Source organism: Diadema antillarum, unplaced genomic scaffold (genome assembly GCF_040938485.1).
Source record: "Diadema antillarum isolate AM-2024a unplaced genomic scaffold, OU_Dant_1.0 scf00000183, whole genome shotgun sequence".
NCBI classification, from domain to species: domain Eukaryota; kingdom Metazoa; phylum Echinodermata; class Echinoidea; order Diadematoida; family Diadematidae; genus Diadema; species Diadema antillarum.
Window position 1 is genome coordinate 2,109,766 of NW_027271072.1, and position 18,608 is coordinate 2,128,373.

At 36.8% G+C, this 18,608-nt stretch overlaps 1 protein-coding gene across 1 annotated transcript; it reads right to left on the bottom strand.

Moving 5' to 3' along the window:
- Positions 1 to 1,260: 1,260 nt before the first annotated feature.
- On the bottom strand, positions 1,261 to 17,857 carry LOC139723238 (uncharacterized). Its single transcript, XM_071634497.1, has 9 exons — positions 17,613 to 17,857; positions 14,324 to 14,428; positions 13,740 to 13,838; positions 6,208 to 6,312; positions 5,631 to 5,681; positions 5,210 to 5,257; positions 3,484 to 3,600; positions 3,120 to 3,289; positions 1,261 to 1,367 (listed from the first exon to the last, which is right to left on the bottom strand). The coding sequence occupies exons 1-9, from the start codon at positions 17,855 to 17,857 to the stop codon at positions 1,261 to 1,263; spliced, it is 1,047 nt and encodes a 348-aa protein (XP_071490598.1).
- Between the last annotated feature and the right edge of the window lie 751 nt (positions 17,858 to 18,608).

Below are 18,608 nucleotides of genomic sequence, written 5' to 3' on the forward strand. Positions count from 1 at the left end.
TTTCGAAAAAAGCGCCCTGAAAGTTTTCCTTGCGACGCAATCGCGATCAAGGGACGCGCAAGTTAGTTTTCACCTACGGACAATAGAAGGTAAACCCTAGCAACCCCCGAAATGCTCATTCAAGCACAGCGTCGGCGGTCTCCTCACAGACCAATCAGTGACCAGGATGCCAGGAGAAGCGGCTGGGCATAGCGCACCCCGCCCGCACGCTCCAGTCGACTTGGCAGTGTGCGAGCTTCACGCTTCGGTTAGCGGCAAGCAGCAAACTGACCAATGAGATCACTCCGGTCGTTGTTAGGGGCGGAGCCTATCTGTGGCGCTCAATCCAAATTTTCGAACCAGTTTCTGCTTCATTGAAACGCCAAAAAACATGGCCCAGAAAAACGCTATTTTTTGGTCCTTCCTTTCATCATTTTGCTTCAAAATTTCGACAGATGATAGAAGACATGTCAGACTCCAATAATATGTCAAAATCAGAAAATCGTAAGTTTTGACCAATTATGACAAATATCTTGTCTGGTATTTCCCATTTCTGACTTGATTTGCTTTATTTGAGGATCAAATAAAAAAAAAAACTGATGACTCAAAGTTAGAAAATAATTCTAATACAAAAATCTTACTCATTTTAGCTGTTATTTCAGGGTGGGCATCGGTGATGATTTCTTTCACCTTGAGTCCCTTCTCCTCCAGACGAGCCACGCTCTCGAAGAAAGCCACAGGCTCCATTTTGTTGCTGGATCCTCCGGTCTGGCGCTTGTCCTTGAAGGACGCATGAATTATGTCTCCGCTGGATGCCTCCATCACCAGATAGGTCAGGTATTGTGCTGTGTGTCCCGGGCTATCATTACGCCCATCACCTAAAGAGAACATATGTATTGGAATAGAAGGACACTGTCAGGGCACACTGGAAATTCTATGAATTTCCATTTTTTGGATCTGTGCAATAACTAACTAATCATTTAGAGAAATAAGCATATTCTCATTTATCAAAGAAAACAGGAAGACTTTTCTAAATGTTGCAGATGAAATGTAATAGACATATATATATATATATATATATATATATAAATATTGGAATATTTACCCATCAGCACAACACCATCTGGTGTAGCTGCATGCTTAGCTACATTTGCAGCCATCAATCCTTCTGCGTGCTGCTGCACGGTTTGGCACACATATTTATTTTGTATGCGCTGGAAAGTCGACTTGTTGACCATGGCCAACCCAGCATGTCTTGCCAGCAGCTGTACTTTGGCAAAGTTATTGCCAGAGAGCACGATAGAAGAGGCAACCTTCATGTCTCCGGAGTGAACCCGGTTCACTGTCCTCTGAGTGCAGGATTGGGTTGTGTGGCCATCTGGGCAGGTCTACGAAAATGGAAAGACAAAAAGAAACTTAATAAATTGGCACTTCATATATTATAATGCATCCCTGGTTCAGCAGCTGCTGTACAAATGTATTTTGATATCTAATTCTTTTTGTTGGGGAGAATATTTCATCTTGCATGAATTGTAAAGTAAAAATACAACGGGCAAATAAGACAGACTTAGCTCTGTTCAGAAAAATTTACAAACAGCAGTATTTTTCATCAGTTTTGCACTCAAACATACAGAAACTGTAAACATTTTTTAAGCAATTGCCTGCCTTCATGCAATAACAAAATTTCCCATGACATAACTATAAGAGTCTCAAATTTTACAACCTTGATATCTAAGAATGCAAAAGACATTAAAAAAAATCAAAACTCATGAATAGTACCTTTATGTTATAATTTGGGTGAAATTGATACCACATGAAGGTCATGAGATCCCCATCTCCCTTCTGAATGATAAATTAAACTAGAAATGTTATGCCTCTGCCATAATGCACGATTCTCCTTATAGGTCTAAATAGTACATGAGAACATAGTGTGATTACATTTTCACAAAATTGGCAAAATGTTAAAATGACAAGTTTGTCACAAATGTGTTGAACGCTCACCTTCCTTGACCTATGTTTAATTGGATGAATATGAGAGCATGTATTTGGGATTTACGGACTTTGACTTGACTGTGACCCATCCATACGTTTATGCATTGAGTAATTTTCAAGGTATGGAGAAAAGGTGCGATTTCTGTATTAAATAGTAAATTGTTACCATTTTCATCTGGCCTTTGACCCTACAATTCATAAGATAATCACTGTAAGGCAGAAGATGCATGAATATGTAGTACGTTTCAAGATAACTTTAGCCACTTCCGAGATATGGAGGAAAAATTAGTTCAGCACTTTCACCTGTAGACCTTCTGACCTTTGAGGCAAAAACAAAAGAAAAAAAAATTTCCAGAGAATCTCTATTAGGTTAAACATACATAAACCTAGTGTCAAAAAAAAATAATAATCCTGCCGGCATTGCGTAAACATGAGGGAAATAGTAAAATTTTGAAGCGTTGCCCTTGACCTTTGAACCCTGACCTTTGACCCCACGATCCCTAAATTCTCTAGATAGTCACTGCCAGTCAGTACATGCATATGTACTATGTTCCATGAAGATACCTTGAACAATTTCCAAGTTACAGAGAAAAAAGTGAAGTTTTAATATCTTTACTTGACCATTTGACCTTTGACCTTTGACCTCATGACCCAAACTTTCACCAGAGAATCCCAATTTGGTAATGCATGTATAAACTAAGTTTCAAGACAATATCTTCAGGCATTGCATAGATATGGTGGAAATAGAGAAATTTTATGTATTTGACCTTGACCTTTTGACCTTTGACCTAGCATGTGCACCGAAAAGTTGATAGGCACAACTTCATCCCCTAATACACATACATGCCAAGTTTCATGAGGATACCTCAACAGGTTTTGATAATTACCTTGTCCACAAAATTCATTACGGACAGAAGGACGGACGGACAGACAACCCGAAAACATAATGCCTCCGGCACCACTTCGTGGCAGAGGCATAACAACTACTTCTACCAATTGTTCAAAAACGAAAAAGAACACAGTTTTAAATGCATTTACCCAGTAAACGTGTGCTGCAGTGCCTGAGGGTTTAATTTCTATGGTGAGAGGCTCTTTCCCACATGCAGTGCACACTTTCTTGCTTTTCCTCGCAAGATCAGAGAGCACACTTTCCTCGATGAGAAAAAAACGTGCCGAGGCCGCAACATCTGCCTTCTCAACGCGTTCATGTAGGCCAGATCTTGTGAAACTTCTCCCTGCATCATCAGCCTCATCCTGCTCCTCACTGATGGTGTGCACTTCGTCTCCGACAAAGAGGACAGGAAGTCCTGTGCACTTGCTGCAATGAACAAAACATTAATTAATTGGTCTCTGCAACAGAGTTTAAGTTCAAGAACACATTTATCTTACAATATGTACAGCATGAATGACACAACTTGAATTTGGTATGGTAATGACAAGCGACCTGTTCCTCACTGGAACCGGGTTTAAGCTATGGGAATTTCAGCATCTTGGAAGCAACGGATCAATTACCTCTGCATTATGGATAACTCTGCCTCGATATCGTAATCGTCATCTTTGTCATCGTCGTCAATCTCCAGTTCATCGAGATAAACAAAGTCTCCTTTGACTTTGTAAGTAACACTAACACTGAAAGAAAAGTAAATAAAATATCAATTAGTCCAAAATATCAATATGCAATAGCCCATAAAAATATTCCTTGAAGTATTTTTTAAAAACTCTTTATTGTCCAGTTACAAAACTAAAAAAGGACGAGCCACAGACGCTAGCCCCTCACCTGAGTATCCCAATCGATACACTTGACACAGTATTCCCCACACCCCCACGCCCAGGGCAACATGTCCCATATCAACAACTTGGGTCCCTACCTCCTAGGGATTATCAGTTGAAATCCAGGCACTGATTCTGAAGACAATGAAAATATGGTTTTTCCCCTTGGCCCCCCCCCCCCAAAAAAAAACCAGAAAACAACAACAAACAAAAAACACAAGGAAAAGAAGAAATTATGCGGTGCGTAATACAATGTCCCCGCTGAAAGTAGCATTTAGTAGCAAAATGTACAATATAGGTAAAAACTCAAGGTCAAAGGTCAAAGAAGTCAAAGGCCAAAATTCTGTGTAGAAGCTTTGAAGCCCTCACCCAGTGCCATCACATAAAGCAAAAGGAATCGAAATCGGGTTAGAAATGGCGAAGGAGTATCATTTTGAAGCAAAATGTACAATATAGGTCAAAGGTCACAACTGAAATTATGTGTAGAAGTTTCAAAGCTCCCATGTAGTGCTATCATATAAAGCAAACAGAATCAAAATTGGCTTATAAATGACAGAGAAGTAGCAAATTGAACATTTTGATCGCACACGGATGCACACACAGACAGACGGACGGACACACACACGTACGGAGCGAGCCTGTTTCATAGTCCCCTGCTCGAACTCGTTCGGCGGGGACAAAAAAACAAAACGAACCTTCATCCCCTCTAAAGGCCCTAGAAAGCCACCTAGGTCTTGCCATGAAACCAAACTATATTCCTTATGTATGAAGGTATCTTGACTCTACTGCTTTTGGGTCTAGAGAAGTAGATTTTTAAAGTTTTACCCCTTTGGCCCTCCTGGGGGCCACGTGCCACATGAAAAACTTTGGGTCCCTACCCCCTACGGAAGATCCCCATCAAGTTTGGTTCAAACCTCCCCACTGGTTCTGGAGAAGATGATGAAAATGTAAAAAGTTTATGCATGATGCGCGGCATAGGACGGACAAAAACAGATGGCAATAGCACACTTGGGCATTCAGCTCAGAAGAGATAGAAATTCAGATAGCGGTAAGAAGTTAGACTGATGGATCACCTAGTTTATGTATCTGAGTTTGCCCTGCTGGAGTACTGTTAAAAAAAAAAAAAATAATAAATAAATAAATAAATAGATAAAAATAACTCATTAATTAAGAGGAACATTAGTGTGTAGATGTGGGTGTACTGGAAATATGATATAAATTAGTAGACTTAATTCATTTTCTGGATAAGAAAAGTTAGCGATATTAGTAGAAAAACATTATATGTCAACTAATTCAATCATTATTTTGCAATTTATTTTGATTTTACAAAAAAGCCAACCAAAGAACAGCTACGGGTATTTCTGCTATTTTTTACCTTATAAGCAATTGATTAATAAGAAAAATTAGTAAGTAGCATCAAAGCATACACTTTAAATTGATAAACATTAATCAATCACTTGATGCTCACTCTAGTTTGTCTCCAGTTTCGTCTGATTCTCTTGGACCTTCCTCACTGCTGTGAAGAAAAAAAAAAGGATATGAAGAAAGAATATCATTTCAGGGTTTTTCTTTTTCAATCCCCTTATCCCATGATAATGTGAATAAATGCAATATATAAATAAATCATTTATTTGTAAATGTGTCATAAAACTAATTCACAAATGACAGATTCATCATTGATGAAAAAATTTTGGGAGGCTACAATGTAGGTAAAAATGTGTGATATGTGACGTCATCCAAATAAGAAGCACAAAATATCATCCACTTCCAACACACTACAGCTGCAGAATTTTGTGTCAACAGTGTCATTCGCTGAAAAGTTATCAAACAACCACACCTGGCCCCTACATGGTTCTACACTGTGATGGATCAGAGCTTTCTGTGCATACCTAGACACATTGGGAGTCCCTCCTATGGCTTCTACACCAGATTCTGCTGACCTGTAATGACAACATACATCGAAGTAACATAATGAAGATGGACGATTATGAATTATAATAAAGTAGAGAATCAATCATTGCAAAAACATAGACCGTTTCCTCAAATGACATTGCAATTTGCCTTTCTCTTGTGCTATAACATATTCAGTATCGCACACTACCGTGTGATTGCACGAACTGCAATACAACTGTAGTTGCAATGAACATGAGAATATAAAAGAAGTAGCAAATTTCGGGAAATCTACTGCCTCAGGAAAATGGGTCTAGTAAATTAGAATGCCTAACCCACAATCAATGATCATGTGGTATCACTTTGTTGGAAAAAGAAGAAAGAATGTTCCATACTTCCATTCTCTTTGGGCCACCTGGTATATGTATAGGAAAATGTCATCAAGAATGTATCTTCACAAGTTTTTCTTTATAGCACTGGACCTCTGGAATCTAAATCTAAGCACAAAATTTCAACTATTAGAACCACATAACAAGACCTGTACATTTTCATACAGTATTGTTTCTATTTACATACCGTGCATCTGAACTGGAGTCAAAATGAGTCATAACAGAAGGCATCAGAGGGACATTAGGGGTTGATGTGAAAGGAAGTCCTAGACCACGTGATGTACTAGGTGTGCTAGAAGAAAAAATTCACAGAATTTCCATAACTAATGATGTCAATCAATTTTTCCATTATTAATCTAAACTAGGATAGTACTTTCTTCTCTTCATCTCTACTGGCAAAGTGTGAACCTCATTTATATAAGCAGATTCTAAGTTTGTATAAAACATAGAAAGGTTTCATTTACTTTAGAGACAAGTCTAAATCACTGAACATCTTACAGAACTGAGTAATTACCAGTAACAGTATGTGAGAAGTTGAGTACATGTTTGTATGCAAACATTTTCTACTTTTGATATTTTTCATATTTAATAACTCTAGACTAGATTTCTTCATAATTCAATATAGTAAAATTTAGTTTTGTATTCAAAAGGTTAATCGATTAGAAACCAACTGTCTTCAGTCAAAACCGTTGCAAATTTAAGGTTTTTGAAAACCGTTTTGGTTAATTTTGAAACAAAAATATTGTTCATTTGTTCCAAAATCATAAACAATTTAATATGGATATCAGATTCTCATTAATGTGAGGGTTTATTTATTTGAGAAATAAGTAAATACATACATATCTGTAAAAATAGATAATTGAGTGACCAATAACAAGCATATTCGTGGTAGAAATTAGATGCAATGACATTTACAGAGTGTACTCATGACAAAAAAATGCCAGAAAACTGAAAAAGGTTAATTGAAAACCGACCGTTTTTTGAAGTAGCTTAACTGTTTTTGTAAATTTAACCGAAATAATACAGCTCTAGTAAATCTTTTGTACAATAAAGCAGAAACAAGTACAATTTCTTTTTCTGGCAAGACATGGTCAAACTCTCTCTTGTTCTAAAAATTGTGTTTACCATTTCTTTTAAATAATGGTTCAAGTATTACATGTAGCTCTCCCAAATCCTTCTGTGTTGTACAGATATGGGACTCTTGACAATGGCTGCAAGCTATTTCGGTACCATCACCTTTTGTGTACTTTTCAATTAAAGAATATATGAAATGCTAATGAGGAAAGCAGCTGGATATCCTTATTAGAAATTCTTTTGACGCAATAAAACACATGAGAGAGAACTCAAGCAGCTTGCTAAAATTTAACCATTTATTTTGTAAGAAATGGTAATAACACAAAAAGAAAGGAAATTTATGACACCAAATCTTGTCAGAACAAAATGTACAACTTGTACATGTTTCTGCTTTACAGTGCCAAAATTTTAGTATTATTATAAGCAAATACTATCTGCATCCGGCGCTTCATGCCAGTGTAGCCAACTCATGCATTTCCCTCCATAAGCTAATATTCTCATCAAGTCCATTTGTGGATCACACATCAAACACTCTTGTTTGGATAGATCTTAATTTGACCCATCCATTTCCATCATGGCGAAGGCTGTAACAACCTTCCTGTGTTAGACCTATTTGTTGAGGAGATATACAATAACCTACTCCGCCCCACTTCCTACCCCCCCCCCTTTTTTTTTTAACGTAACAATACAGTTTTCAATAAGAACCCTATTTTCATTATTATTTACAAGCATGAATAAACTGCTCCTCCCTCCCACAACCACCACCATTCCTCATTAACATCAAGCATATTGGGGGAGGGGGACCCCTTCTGCCCTCCCATTGCCTTCCTACATACTCTCATGGGACCATATTATTATAGAGTACATCTAGTTGATTGACCCCACCCCCGCTCTCATGTATTTTTTTCAGCATAATATTTGATTAGAATTATGGACAATCTCACCATTCTCTCCATTGCATGATATTGAATACATACATAATATTGCATGATTTTAAATATGGGCAAGTCCAAGATAAGGTCCCCTCAGAAGGCAAAATTTCATCTTTGCTCAATATTGACATGTTTGGTATTATTTTGAAGCTTATGAGTTGAAGTTTTGATTTCCATGGAGGAAAAAATTATATTACGTAAATTTATGCAAATTTCAAGGGCTTCATTTGCATAAATGTGAAACACAGCGTTACGTATGGGACATTTATAAAAATTCATATTAATTCAAAGGAAAGCAAATGATATTTGATTAATATGTGGACATAAGAAGTTCATGAAATAGTTTAACTTGGTATGAAAATTTAGGGATTATGCAAATGATTATGCAAATTAGCTCGTGTCCTACCATGACATGTCCCATACGTAACAAATTGAGGTCATTTTTTTAGGTTTTTTCTGAAATTGCTAAGGTTATATCAATGCCCTTTTGGAAAGTTCTAATTTATTGTTTAGAGAAATTAAATACCATAGAAAAAAGAAAAAACAGTGAAAGGAATATTTCTTATTAGGCATTGAAATAATGTTACGTATGGGACAAATGCGTTACGTATGGGACATCCTCATACATAATGCATGTGAATGCATGTAGCTAGCTGGGAAGGTCTCTCAGTACACAAATGGTCAATCATCCTGAAGAAAGCATCCCAACATTGTAGCTACTTTTTGAGTTATAGACACTTTAAACAATACATGTACTTGACTGAACAATTTTCAGAAAGGGGAGGGGAAAATGGCAAAATACACAATGAAAAATCAGCATTAAAGGGATGGTATAGTTTTTTGTAGAAATGGGGATTCAGTTTTCAATATTTAATGAGATGATTGGAAACCAATTATATGAATTACTAAAGAGCATACAATTCTAAGACTAGAGGAATTCAAAGTTTAGTGATGGAGATCCAAGTTGAAATGGTTGTGATATAAATATTTAAACAGAATATAAAGTAAAATGATTTTTTTTTTTTATTGCAAGTGATACACAAATTGTCCTTATTCAGGTTTCAATAATAGCCACGACAAAATTCATGGGTATACATACTGAGGTGTGACTCGAATCAATGACCTGACTGCTAGACAGACATCATATATCTACTCGATCACTGGGGTTCCACGCAGCAGGTATTGCTTATTTATAAAAATTAATATTTCTTGTGTCAAGTTGTTTTTTATTGAAACGAAATGGCAAACTGCCCTTCATCAATAGAAGTAAACACTTTAAACTATTCAATTTTTCAGTAGTAACTATCCTGATAAAAATAGGGCACACATACTCAGGTTGGTCATAAAAATATAGAATATGATTAAATATGATTATGATGGTAAATATTTGGGGAATATTGTTCCCTTGTCAATCTGGATTAGGATCAGTATTTGAGTAGTTTCAACTGATTCCATTTCAATAATTATGCAAAAATTTGTTTATGGGTATTTTGCAAAATTATTTTGCAAAATACCCATAAACATGTCTCTCCACACACTAAACGAATGGGGGACAAAGGGCATGCATACTCAGGTTGGTCAAAAAATATAAAAATATGATTGAATATGATTAGGATGGTGAATATTTGGGAAATATTGTTTCCTTGAAAATCTAGATCAGTATTTGAGTAGTTTCAACTGATTTTACTTCAGTAATTATGCAAAATACCCATAAACATGGTTCTTCACACACTAAATGAATGGGGGACAAACTGTCCCATACGTAACTGTCCCATACGTAACACGTCATGTCTGTCTTTAATTAGAACCTGTAATTAGAGCTTTTTACCTAATGACACGAAACTTACCTGTGATAATCTTGAGTGTTGTGACTTTCATCACAGTGAGTTACAAGTTGTAGAATGAAATACTTTCAGAGAGTTTTGAGGTTGAAAAAAATGTTGAAAAAAACAAAAATTTTCTGGTCCCATACGTAACGGCACATATTTTCTCTTCTAGAATATAATTGTGAAGGTCATTTTTCTCCATTTTTTGCATGATTATACTTCTCCTAGATATCAATCACCATGATAAAGTTTAATATGATCAAAAGCCATTAACACTATTTTTCAGGTCATAAAAGTCTCTGAATGTCCCATACGTAACGCGCGTGTTATCTTGGACTTGCCCATATATCAATTAAAAAACAATAAGTACAGTTGCACATCATAATCATCACCACCATCATCATCATCATAATCATCGGCATCATCATCAACTTAACCAATTTTTTGCTCAAGTCATCAAACTTTCAAAAGATGCAAAACGATATGTATACATGTACATTTGTATGTCATACATGTACATGTACTAAAATAAAATTACCATTATTGTTATTACAATTGTCCCTACTACACGATGTGTATCATGTCTATTACATTTTCATGATACTAACAGATCTTTCTAAAATGAAAACTTTTTGTCATGCTAAAACAGATTTTTGAAAAAAAACTTTTTTCCATTTGCAGACCCTTTTTTCCCCATTTGATTCCTTCCTCTAGTCCGAGTCTCTTTTACACAGCCTTTTTCTACCTACACACACACATACACTTGGTTTTGTTTGTTTACACATACTTGTGCTTATTTTGCCTTGCCTGCTTTTTGTGTACTTACAATGTATACAATTTTCTCTCCCCCAGTTTTTCATATGTGCTCTATTTTATTTCTTCTATCAATATTCTTTTCATTACTGGTATTTCATTGTCATTATTATTACTGTGTGTGTACATGTATACACTTTGATATGTTTGATTTCTTCCCCTTGTTGCCTCCTCCTGGTACACCTTTCAGGGCTCACTGTTTGCTCAGCCCCCCCCCCCCCCTCCCCTCCTTTTGCTGTTGCTTTTTTACTCTTTCCCTTTCTTTATCCCTCTGGTGTTCCCTATCTTCTTTGATGTTGCCTCCCTATTCATCCTTTTCCTTCATTGGTTGCCTCCTTGATCCTCATGATCATCACTGACCCCCTCTGCCTTTTGTCTGTCCCCTCTCCTCTGCCTTTTGTCTGTCCCCTCTCCTCTGCCTATTGTCTGTCCACCCTCCTGCTTTAATCCCCCTCCTTTTACCTGTTGCGCTCCTTGCCCATGACCTCCCACCCTCTCCTTTGTTTCTTTGTTCTGTGTACCCAGCTTGTCCCTGTCTGTTCTTGTTGTGAAAAGTCCTTATATGTGATTGCTTTCCCTGCATGTTTGTCATTTTGCCTCTGACTATAAAGATTCTGCTAGGATCGAAAGCTCAGGCCCCTTTTGACTCCATTTTACTCCATTGGCTCGCCTTTATTGGATAAGCAGTTTTCAGCAGCCTCTTTTGCTACATTTTGAAAAAAACAACAATGAACACTTTGCAATAACTTCAAACACATTTTGTCTACGCGTAGTTTTCACATCTCTCTGTCCCATAATGCGGTGGATTGATTAATCAATTGGAGGTGATCAAACCTTCACTAAGAATTCTAAGAATGCACCATACTAAATTATCCATTTATATATTTTATTTATTTTTTATTTTACAATTCATTTTCTTTTTATTAACATATTTATTTTTTTTACTTTCTCAATTCTTATTTTGGCAGTATCTTTCTATGACATGTAACTCGGAATGTAATTTATGAATGTCTTTGATTACATTTCACCCAAAATACTACTGCATTCTCTTACTGAACCTTTTTGAAAACATTTTCCTGCTTTAGAACAAAACATCACTCTTTGTGTAGTAAACCTCTTTGTGCATGAGCTTCAATTGAAGAGGAAATAAGGTTAAACAGTAAAAAAGGAGAGAAATAGAAGTAGAATAGTTATTATCTCGCGCTTCAAAGGAGAATCAGATAATGTCACAATCAAAATAACAACAGTGAGCAAATGGCAGAGAAATGCATACAATGTACAAGTACATGTACATTTGTATGGACGCGAGAATTTTTACAAAGAGTACTTGAGGGGTTGGGAGAACCACTATCAGTATGCCTGGATTCTGTAAGTAGATCTATACAACACAGAGCGAGCATGTCCGAGAAGTGCACAGAAAATATGAGTGTGTTCGCACGAACAAATGAAAGTACCATTTCCAAAGGCAAACAGTTAAAATTTCAAGAAACAAATCTACATCTGTAATAGAATTTTTTTCTGTGGATTTAATTTTTAGACTCTCGAAGCATTAAAGGTAGGGAATCCCATTTGCACGCCTTAAATGAAGAGTTGTATAAATACAGTGGTATGTTGAAGAGAATATCATTTTAGAAACTCCCATAAAGTATTGAAAGTGGAAGGTAACATTTAGTACATTTTTTTGACGGTTAGATTTTGAATTGAATTGTTTTCGGGGCTCACCGTAAATTCCAGTACATTACTAGGCTACCTTTGCAGACCCATGTATTGCATGTGTGTCCATCATGTATATTTTGTGAAGAAAGTTCATCAACACTTACAAACATTTCTACATACATTCTTACCACACACTCTATATGTTATTACATCAGCTCTTGTACTTTTAGATTTGTGTTTATAGATCACAAATACAGAAGAACGCAAGCAACAAAAAGGCTTAAGTGTGGCTGACACACAGAACTACTGAGTAGTTGAGTTTTGTGCATTATTCAAATTTTAGATAACTGTTGACTTCCAAATTTCTAAGCAGTGGCCTAAGCAAGTCCCCTGAGGTTCATATTTAATGTTTTGCTGCATTTTGGGAGGTCTGTAAAAGGTATCCCCTACCTTTAAACTGGCTTGTTTTCCTGTGGCAGCAACCGAATGAAATACAGAAAGTAGTCTACAGTTCTCACTTCTCAACTTGAGTTTACAGTGCCAGGGAGAATTTCAGTTGCATGAAAAAGAGAAACTTGTGCATCATTGGAAGCCACGCCGAGTCGCTCGGCGTGGAAAAAAATTGCCTCGCACCACACAACTTGCTGAGTTTGCAGCACAAGCTCTGCAGTGGACTCCTCCACAGACAACATGGACTTTCACCATTTTTTCGATCTTGGCCATCACTCAGTCATTCTCGGACTCGTGGGGACCATTTCTGACATGTGGTGGCCCCTGGGATCGGGTGGTCTTAGAGGAGATAGCTCCCATATGCCATAGCTAACAGCAGATAGTCAAGATTTTAATTCATTAAATTTTCAGAAATTTGAGGTTACTTTGATTTACTGAGTATTCATTATCACAATATTCAATAACATTATTTCTGTTTTTATCAGGCTTGGGGGGAGGGGTATATTTCCAAAATTGCTGACTGGGCACGAAGAGAGGCTTACATGTAAATTCCAGTGAATCAGTAAATTGTGCTGTAAATATACTGTAAATCCCTAACAAAAGCGTAAATCACTAAATCTATCTTGGAATGGCCAAACATGATGATTTTTTTTTTCTGTAATTTTCCATTTTTCATCTAGCCGTACAGATAAAACTAACTTACAAATCCATTGTACAATATAAAAGTTACAGAGAAAAGCACAATTTACCATTTTGAGAATACACGAATGGACACACACACACACACACACAAACGGAGGCTATTTCACAATACCCTCAGGAGGCTATTTCATAATACTCGTATCGTGAACTTTATAAGCAAATCACCATCTAATACCCCCTTCCTTGTGAGCTAGTAACCATGTATCTAAGTCTTTGTTTTGAGGGTGAGATACAGATACACTGTAACAACAAAGACATTTGATTACCTTATCTCTGGATCTAAGCCTGGAGTTGATGACGCAGCCTCATGTTGTACATCTGTTCCTGGCCCAACCATTTGTTGACTATATCCTGATGTACCTGGCCTGAAAGACAAGATCAAATTTGGGAATATCACAATTTGAGGCTCTATCATTCATGATTATGTTGGACAACCAGGTACATACATTTACAGATAAACCTATAGCTGTATACATTTCGGTTCGGGAAATTTATACAAAACTACATTTTAAAAATAAGTTAAGTGATGATAAAATATGAAAAACATCCACATCAAATGAAATCTAATCCAGGACAATAATCATTTACATTATTTGCTTGTTTGTTGATTTTGGCACTATTAGAGACGTCCTCTGACATTCTGATTTTATGGAATAAGACTAACAGTAACATTAAAAATGTTGTGCACTTGTGCGCACGATGGGTGCAAGTCCTAAAGTCTCTCTGCACTTCACAATCCCCTAAAAAACCCTTACTTCTCTTCCCCAAAATATCAAAAAATAATAACAATGTCAATAATAATGTTAACTGAAACTTGAGGGACTGAGGTAAAAACAAAACATTAAAATACCTTGTCTCTGGATCTGAGCCTGGAGTTGATGGAACAGCTTCCCGTGGCACCTTTACTTTTGTTATTGATGCAGCCACTTTTGATCTACGTCCTGATGTACTTGGCCTGAAAGACATGATCAGATTAGGGTATCAATGATACATACATATATAACTGAAGAACAATCATGGTACTGCTCACAATGACAATGGATGGCCATGAAATACTGTAGAATACAGGACTGTACATGTAGACCACAAAGCAGACTCAAAAACATGGACAGCAATCGCAGCGCCCAATAAGTAATTGGCACTTGACAAAGAGTGCATTACATGTGGTTATAATAAACAGTGAAAGGCTCTAGAACTTTGTTACAATTATTTTATTTGTTCAACAATATACTGGTGTTGGTAATACATGAAGAGTAAAATTGAAAAACAAAACAAAACAAAAAACACAAATAATGAATAGCAAGCAGTCACATTTTCACACAATGGACATTGCAGTCTCTGTTTCCACAGAGGGATTAGTCCCTTCATGCACTAACCAAGGACGAACTGAGGCCAAGAGTAATCCCCTTCTAGCTGAATGCCTGATTGACTATGTACCACTGTCACCATCTTGATCATGAGGATGGGTAAACCAAGGTGGAAACTTTTAGATTGGGGTCATGATATAAAGTGAATGGACATCATTTTTTAGTCAAGTGAAATGGTATGGGATTAATATTATCAAGGGGGAGGTCGTTAATCACTACGCCTACAGCAATGTAGAAATTGGAAATGGTTGGGTTAAAAGTCTATTGACCCACATTGTACCTATGGTGTATTGAGTGTACTGATGCAATGAATGACAAAACATTTTCTGTCCATTTGATTTGCTAAGGAAGTTTTGAACAGATCTGCATTGAAATGCAGATTCTGTTCAGCTTGAAAATTTGAAAAAAAAAAATTGAAGCCAATTATAAATGTATAATGATATTGGAATAATCAACATGAATATAATATAGGCCTATTTATAATTTGAATTTTATATTGCCGATGTGATGATTCTATTTTCAAAGTATCTTTTTTTTTTTACAAGGATTTTTTAGTTGTTGTTTTCATGCAACAAATATCTTCTAAATGTAAATTTTATGCTTCTAGTGATGGTTGGTGCTGCAGAGACAGTCAAGAATGAGGATATTCCACGGAAGTTATATTCAAACACAAAATTTCACATGAAGTTCAGTGAAGATTTGTTGTCAGACATCACACAAATACAGCTGTAGCCTTCTCTGATATTTCATCATCATGGCTTCAGTTTTTCAGAAGACAGACACTTTGATAACATAATTGACATTACATTTTTAAATTAAAATATGCTGTTGTTATTTTCAGGATGGGTAGATACCTAGTTGAAGAGGTATGATCATTATACATTTATTGACCAAATCCAAGATCAGAATGTCATATTTGCTTCTACCAGTACGTTGTACTTCCACCTAGCTCACGAGAGATGTGCGAATTCATCCATCAGGGATAACAAAGAAACCACAAAGAAAACTCAGCAAGAGATCTCAGCTGATTTTTCTTACAAAATCATAAAACTTTACGGCTATTTGTAAAGCTACAATTACAACTAGGTAACTCACAGAAAATTTGTACTTTGATATTTTAGCTTTGTACATCATTTCTTCATTATTACTTACTTTGTGTACTATCTCCATTGATTGCATAGCAAATTTACACCGGTATTTTTTCATGGAACCTGCATTTACAAGCTTTGCTTTTGCGGTTCCATCATATTTCACAAGTTATAGAAAATTGTCTTACTCTTATGTACATTATATGACACACTTTCTGTCCATGACCCGACTTATAACATATTTTGTATCTCACTTGGTTTGTTTTGTTTTTTTTTTTTTTTTAATGTATTTTGATGTCAAGTGAAATATGAAAATAAGCATGCTGGAACTGTTCACTGTGTCTCGAGTGCAAGACCAGTGCAGTTTCAGTTATTCAATTCAAATTAGTAAGAAGTACCCCAGGCTAAAGACAATTTGCGCCGACTTTTCCCCTTCATCCAGCTGCACACAATGCATCATAAGCCTACACATGGATTCTCTGGTGCATATAAAGGTGGCCAGTAGGGATACAAATACTACAAAGCCACTAAAGTCTGAACCATCTCGAACTAGTGTCGTGGCTTGGCGGTTGATCCCCCATACAGTAATAAGTATTATTTTTACTCCACTACCGGTACAGTACTTTGGGGGAACGTATAGTATTAGTATTACCGATCAATCTTTTTCTTTTATCTAAAATTATTGTTCATACAATTTTCACTGACTCTAAACAAGAGATGCTGTAGACTAGATCTAGATTGTAATTGTAGAACAAATTTTTCAACTGCATGTTGTTCCAAATGTCCCTTCTCAAAAATAAGTTTCAAACAATTGAGAACATTCAGTATCTAGATCTTGGCAGTATCACCCAGTTGTCTATGACAAATTGCATGTTCAATTTCTTCTCTTGCCACGAAACAGTTGCCGATATCAACCATGGAATATCTGAAATGGGATTAGCGACAGAAAAAAAAAATCCCAGCGTTAATTTCCTGTCATGCCATGGTCATTGGAAAGTATTTCCCCATCACTATCTCCACATGAAAAGACTGGTGCACAAAAAAAAAAAAAAAAAAAAAATATATATATATATATATTTAACCGCTAGACACAATTAACAAGTTGTAAGTGTGATATGACATGTATGATTGGGTGTCCTACATGTATAAACCAACAGTAACACCCTAAGTGTCCCTATGCTAACGTTTTCTCTACTAGAACTAACTGTTAGAAGATCTTAGGGACTTTAGCATGCATTACAATGATGTTGCGGTCAAGAATTAGCGCGACCAATTCTTTTCTTCCGATGTTCGCTTATTTTTGTTTTCTTTGCATCTCTTTTTATATTTGAACTTCAACCACGAACAGTTTCTAACTCTAAGCGTGTTGCGTATTTCTTTGTTTTGCACGTAAAGTGGAATTTTTCGCGGGGCCCGTTTGTAGTACGGCTGCGATGCGGCGGTACGGGCGGGCACCTACCCTACCTAACAGTTAGTCCATAGGCGCCTACTAACAAAAAAAAATGGTCTATAATTCCCTGACCTGGTGCAGTACCAGAGCCTAGACTAGAGGACCATTACACGATATATAATGCCAAACTCACATGCAATAATGTTAAACAGTATATTGGATGATAATTTGTACACTCAAAGACAAAGTCATTACCACAACTAATCGTCTAGAACTAATCGTCTATTTACTCACCTGGTTTCGAGCACAAGTCTCCCCTCATCCACTGCGTCGAGGAGGACCGACGCCAACTGTCGGGCAGTCACTCCCTGTGTTTTGGCTAATGCCATCCAACGTTCGTGAATCTCCACATGCATTAGAACCTTCTTGTTCCGCTTGCCCCGCTCTTGGTCTTGCAGTTTTTTTCTTTCTTTCCGTGCACTTTTAGAAAGGGCCGACCCTTCAGGCCTCCCAGGCCCCTTTCTATCGAGCTTTTCCATTCTCACGTTAGACAATCATACACCACGTACTAGTATGCGCGAACGATCGACCTCAAATGCATGTATGCAATTATCGTGCAACGCACGCATCGCACTCAGTACTGTAGTACCAAGGAATCGCCAGCTGCGCCTCCCACCCAGCTAGCCCGCATCGCATCGCATCGCATGCAGCACACGTAGGCGAGAGGGATTGCCTCTCGAGCTTTCAATCGTACCGTTGCGTAAAACGATCGGTCACATTCACGGTACATACACACGATGTCAGAAATTCCCAAACCCCTTCTCGATGTACGTTAGATTGCCGCAGAGGGAGCTATTCTGAAATTACAGCTTCTAACGGTCGATTTTTTAAAAAAAAAGCAGGAATAATTTTCGGGGCCCGAAAAGAATTATGTTGATTGAAACATTACAGATTCGTCAAGTTTAGGCCAGTTTTTAGTTTTTTTATTAAGGTGAAAGTTCTTAATAAGTATTCTCTTCAATTTAATACTGGATTCATTGAATCTCAAATATTAGGTCTGCAAATGGGACTCCCTACCTTTAATGATTTAGAAGTTACATTAGTAATCTTCTTGTGGGGATGGGGAATGGAGGTGAGATAGGTGAGGGAGGTTTGTTTGTTTTTTTTTTATAGATATAATGTATCTTAATTCACAGTCATCAACAATTTATTTTTTCTTTTATCACTTTGAGTACGTTTTGACTCGTGACCAACTGCCAGTTGTAGCAATCATCAGCACTTCTGCTACAA

Bases quoted from the DNA above. Each gene is read 5' to 3' on its own strand.
- LOC139723238 (XM_071634497.1), bottom strand. From the start codon at position 17,857: ATGGAAAAGCTCGATAGAAAGGGGCCTGGGAGGCCTGAAGGGTCGGCC. The intron at 5,682-6,207 runs GTATGTAAATAG...TTGTCATTACAG, and splicing joins GACTCCAGTTCAGATGCACG to GTCAGCAGAATCTGGTGTAG. The intron at 3,601-5,209 runs GTGAGCATCAAG...CTTTTCTTTCAG, and splicing joins GAAACTGGAGACAAACTAGA to TGTTAGTGTTACTTACAAAG.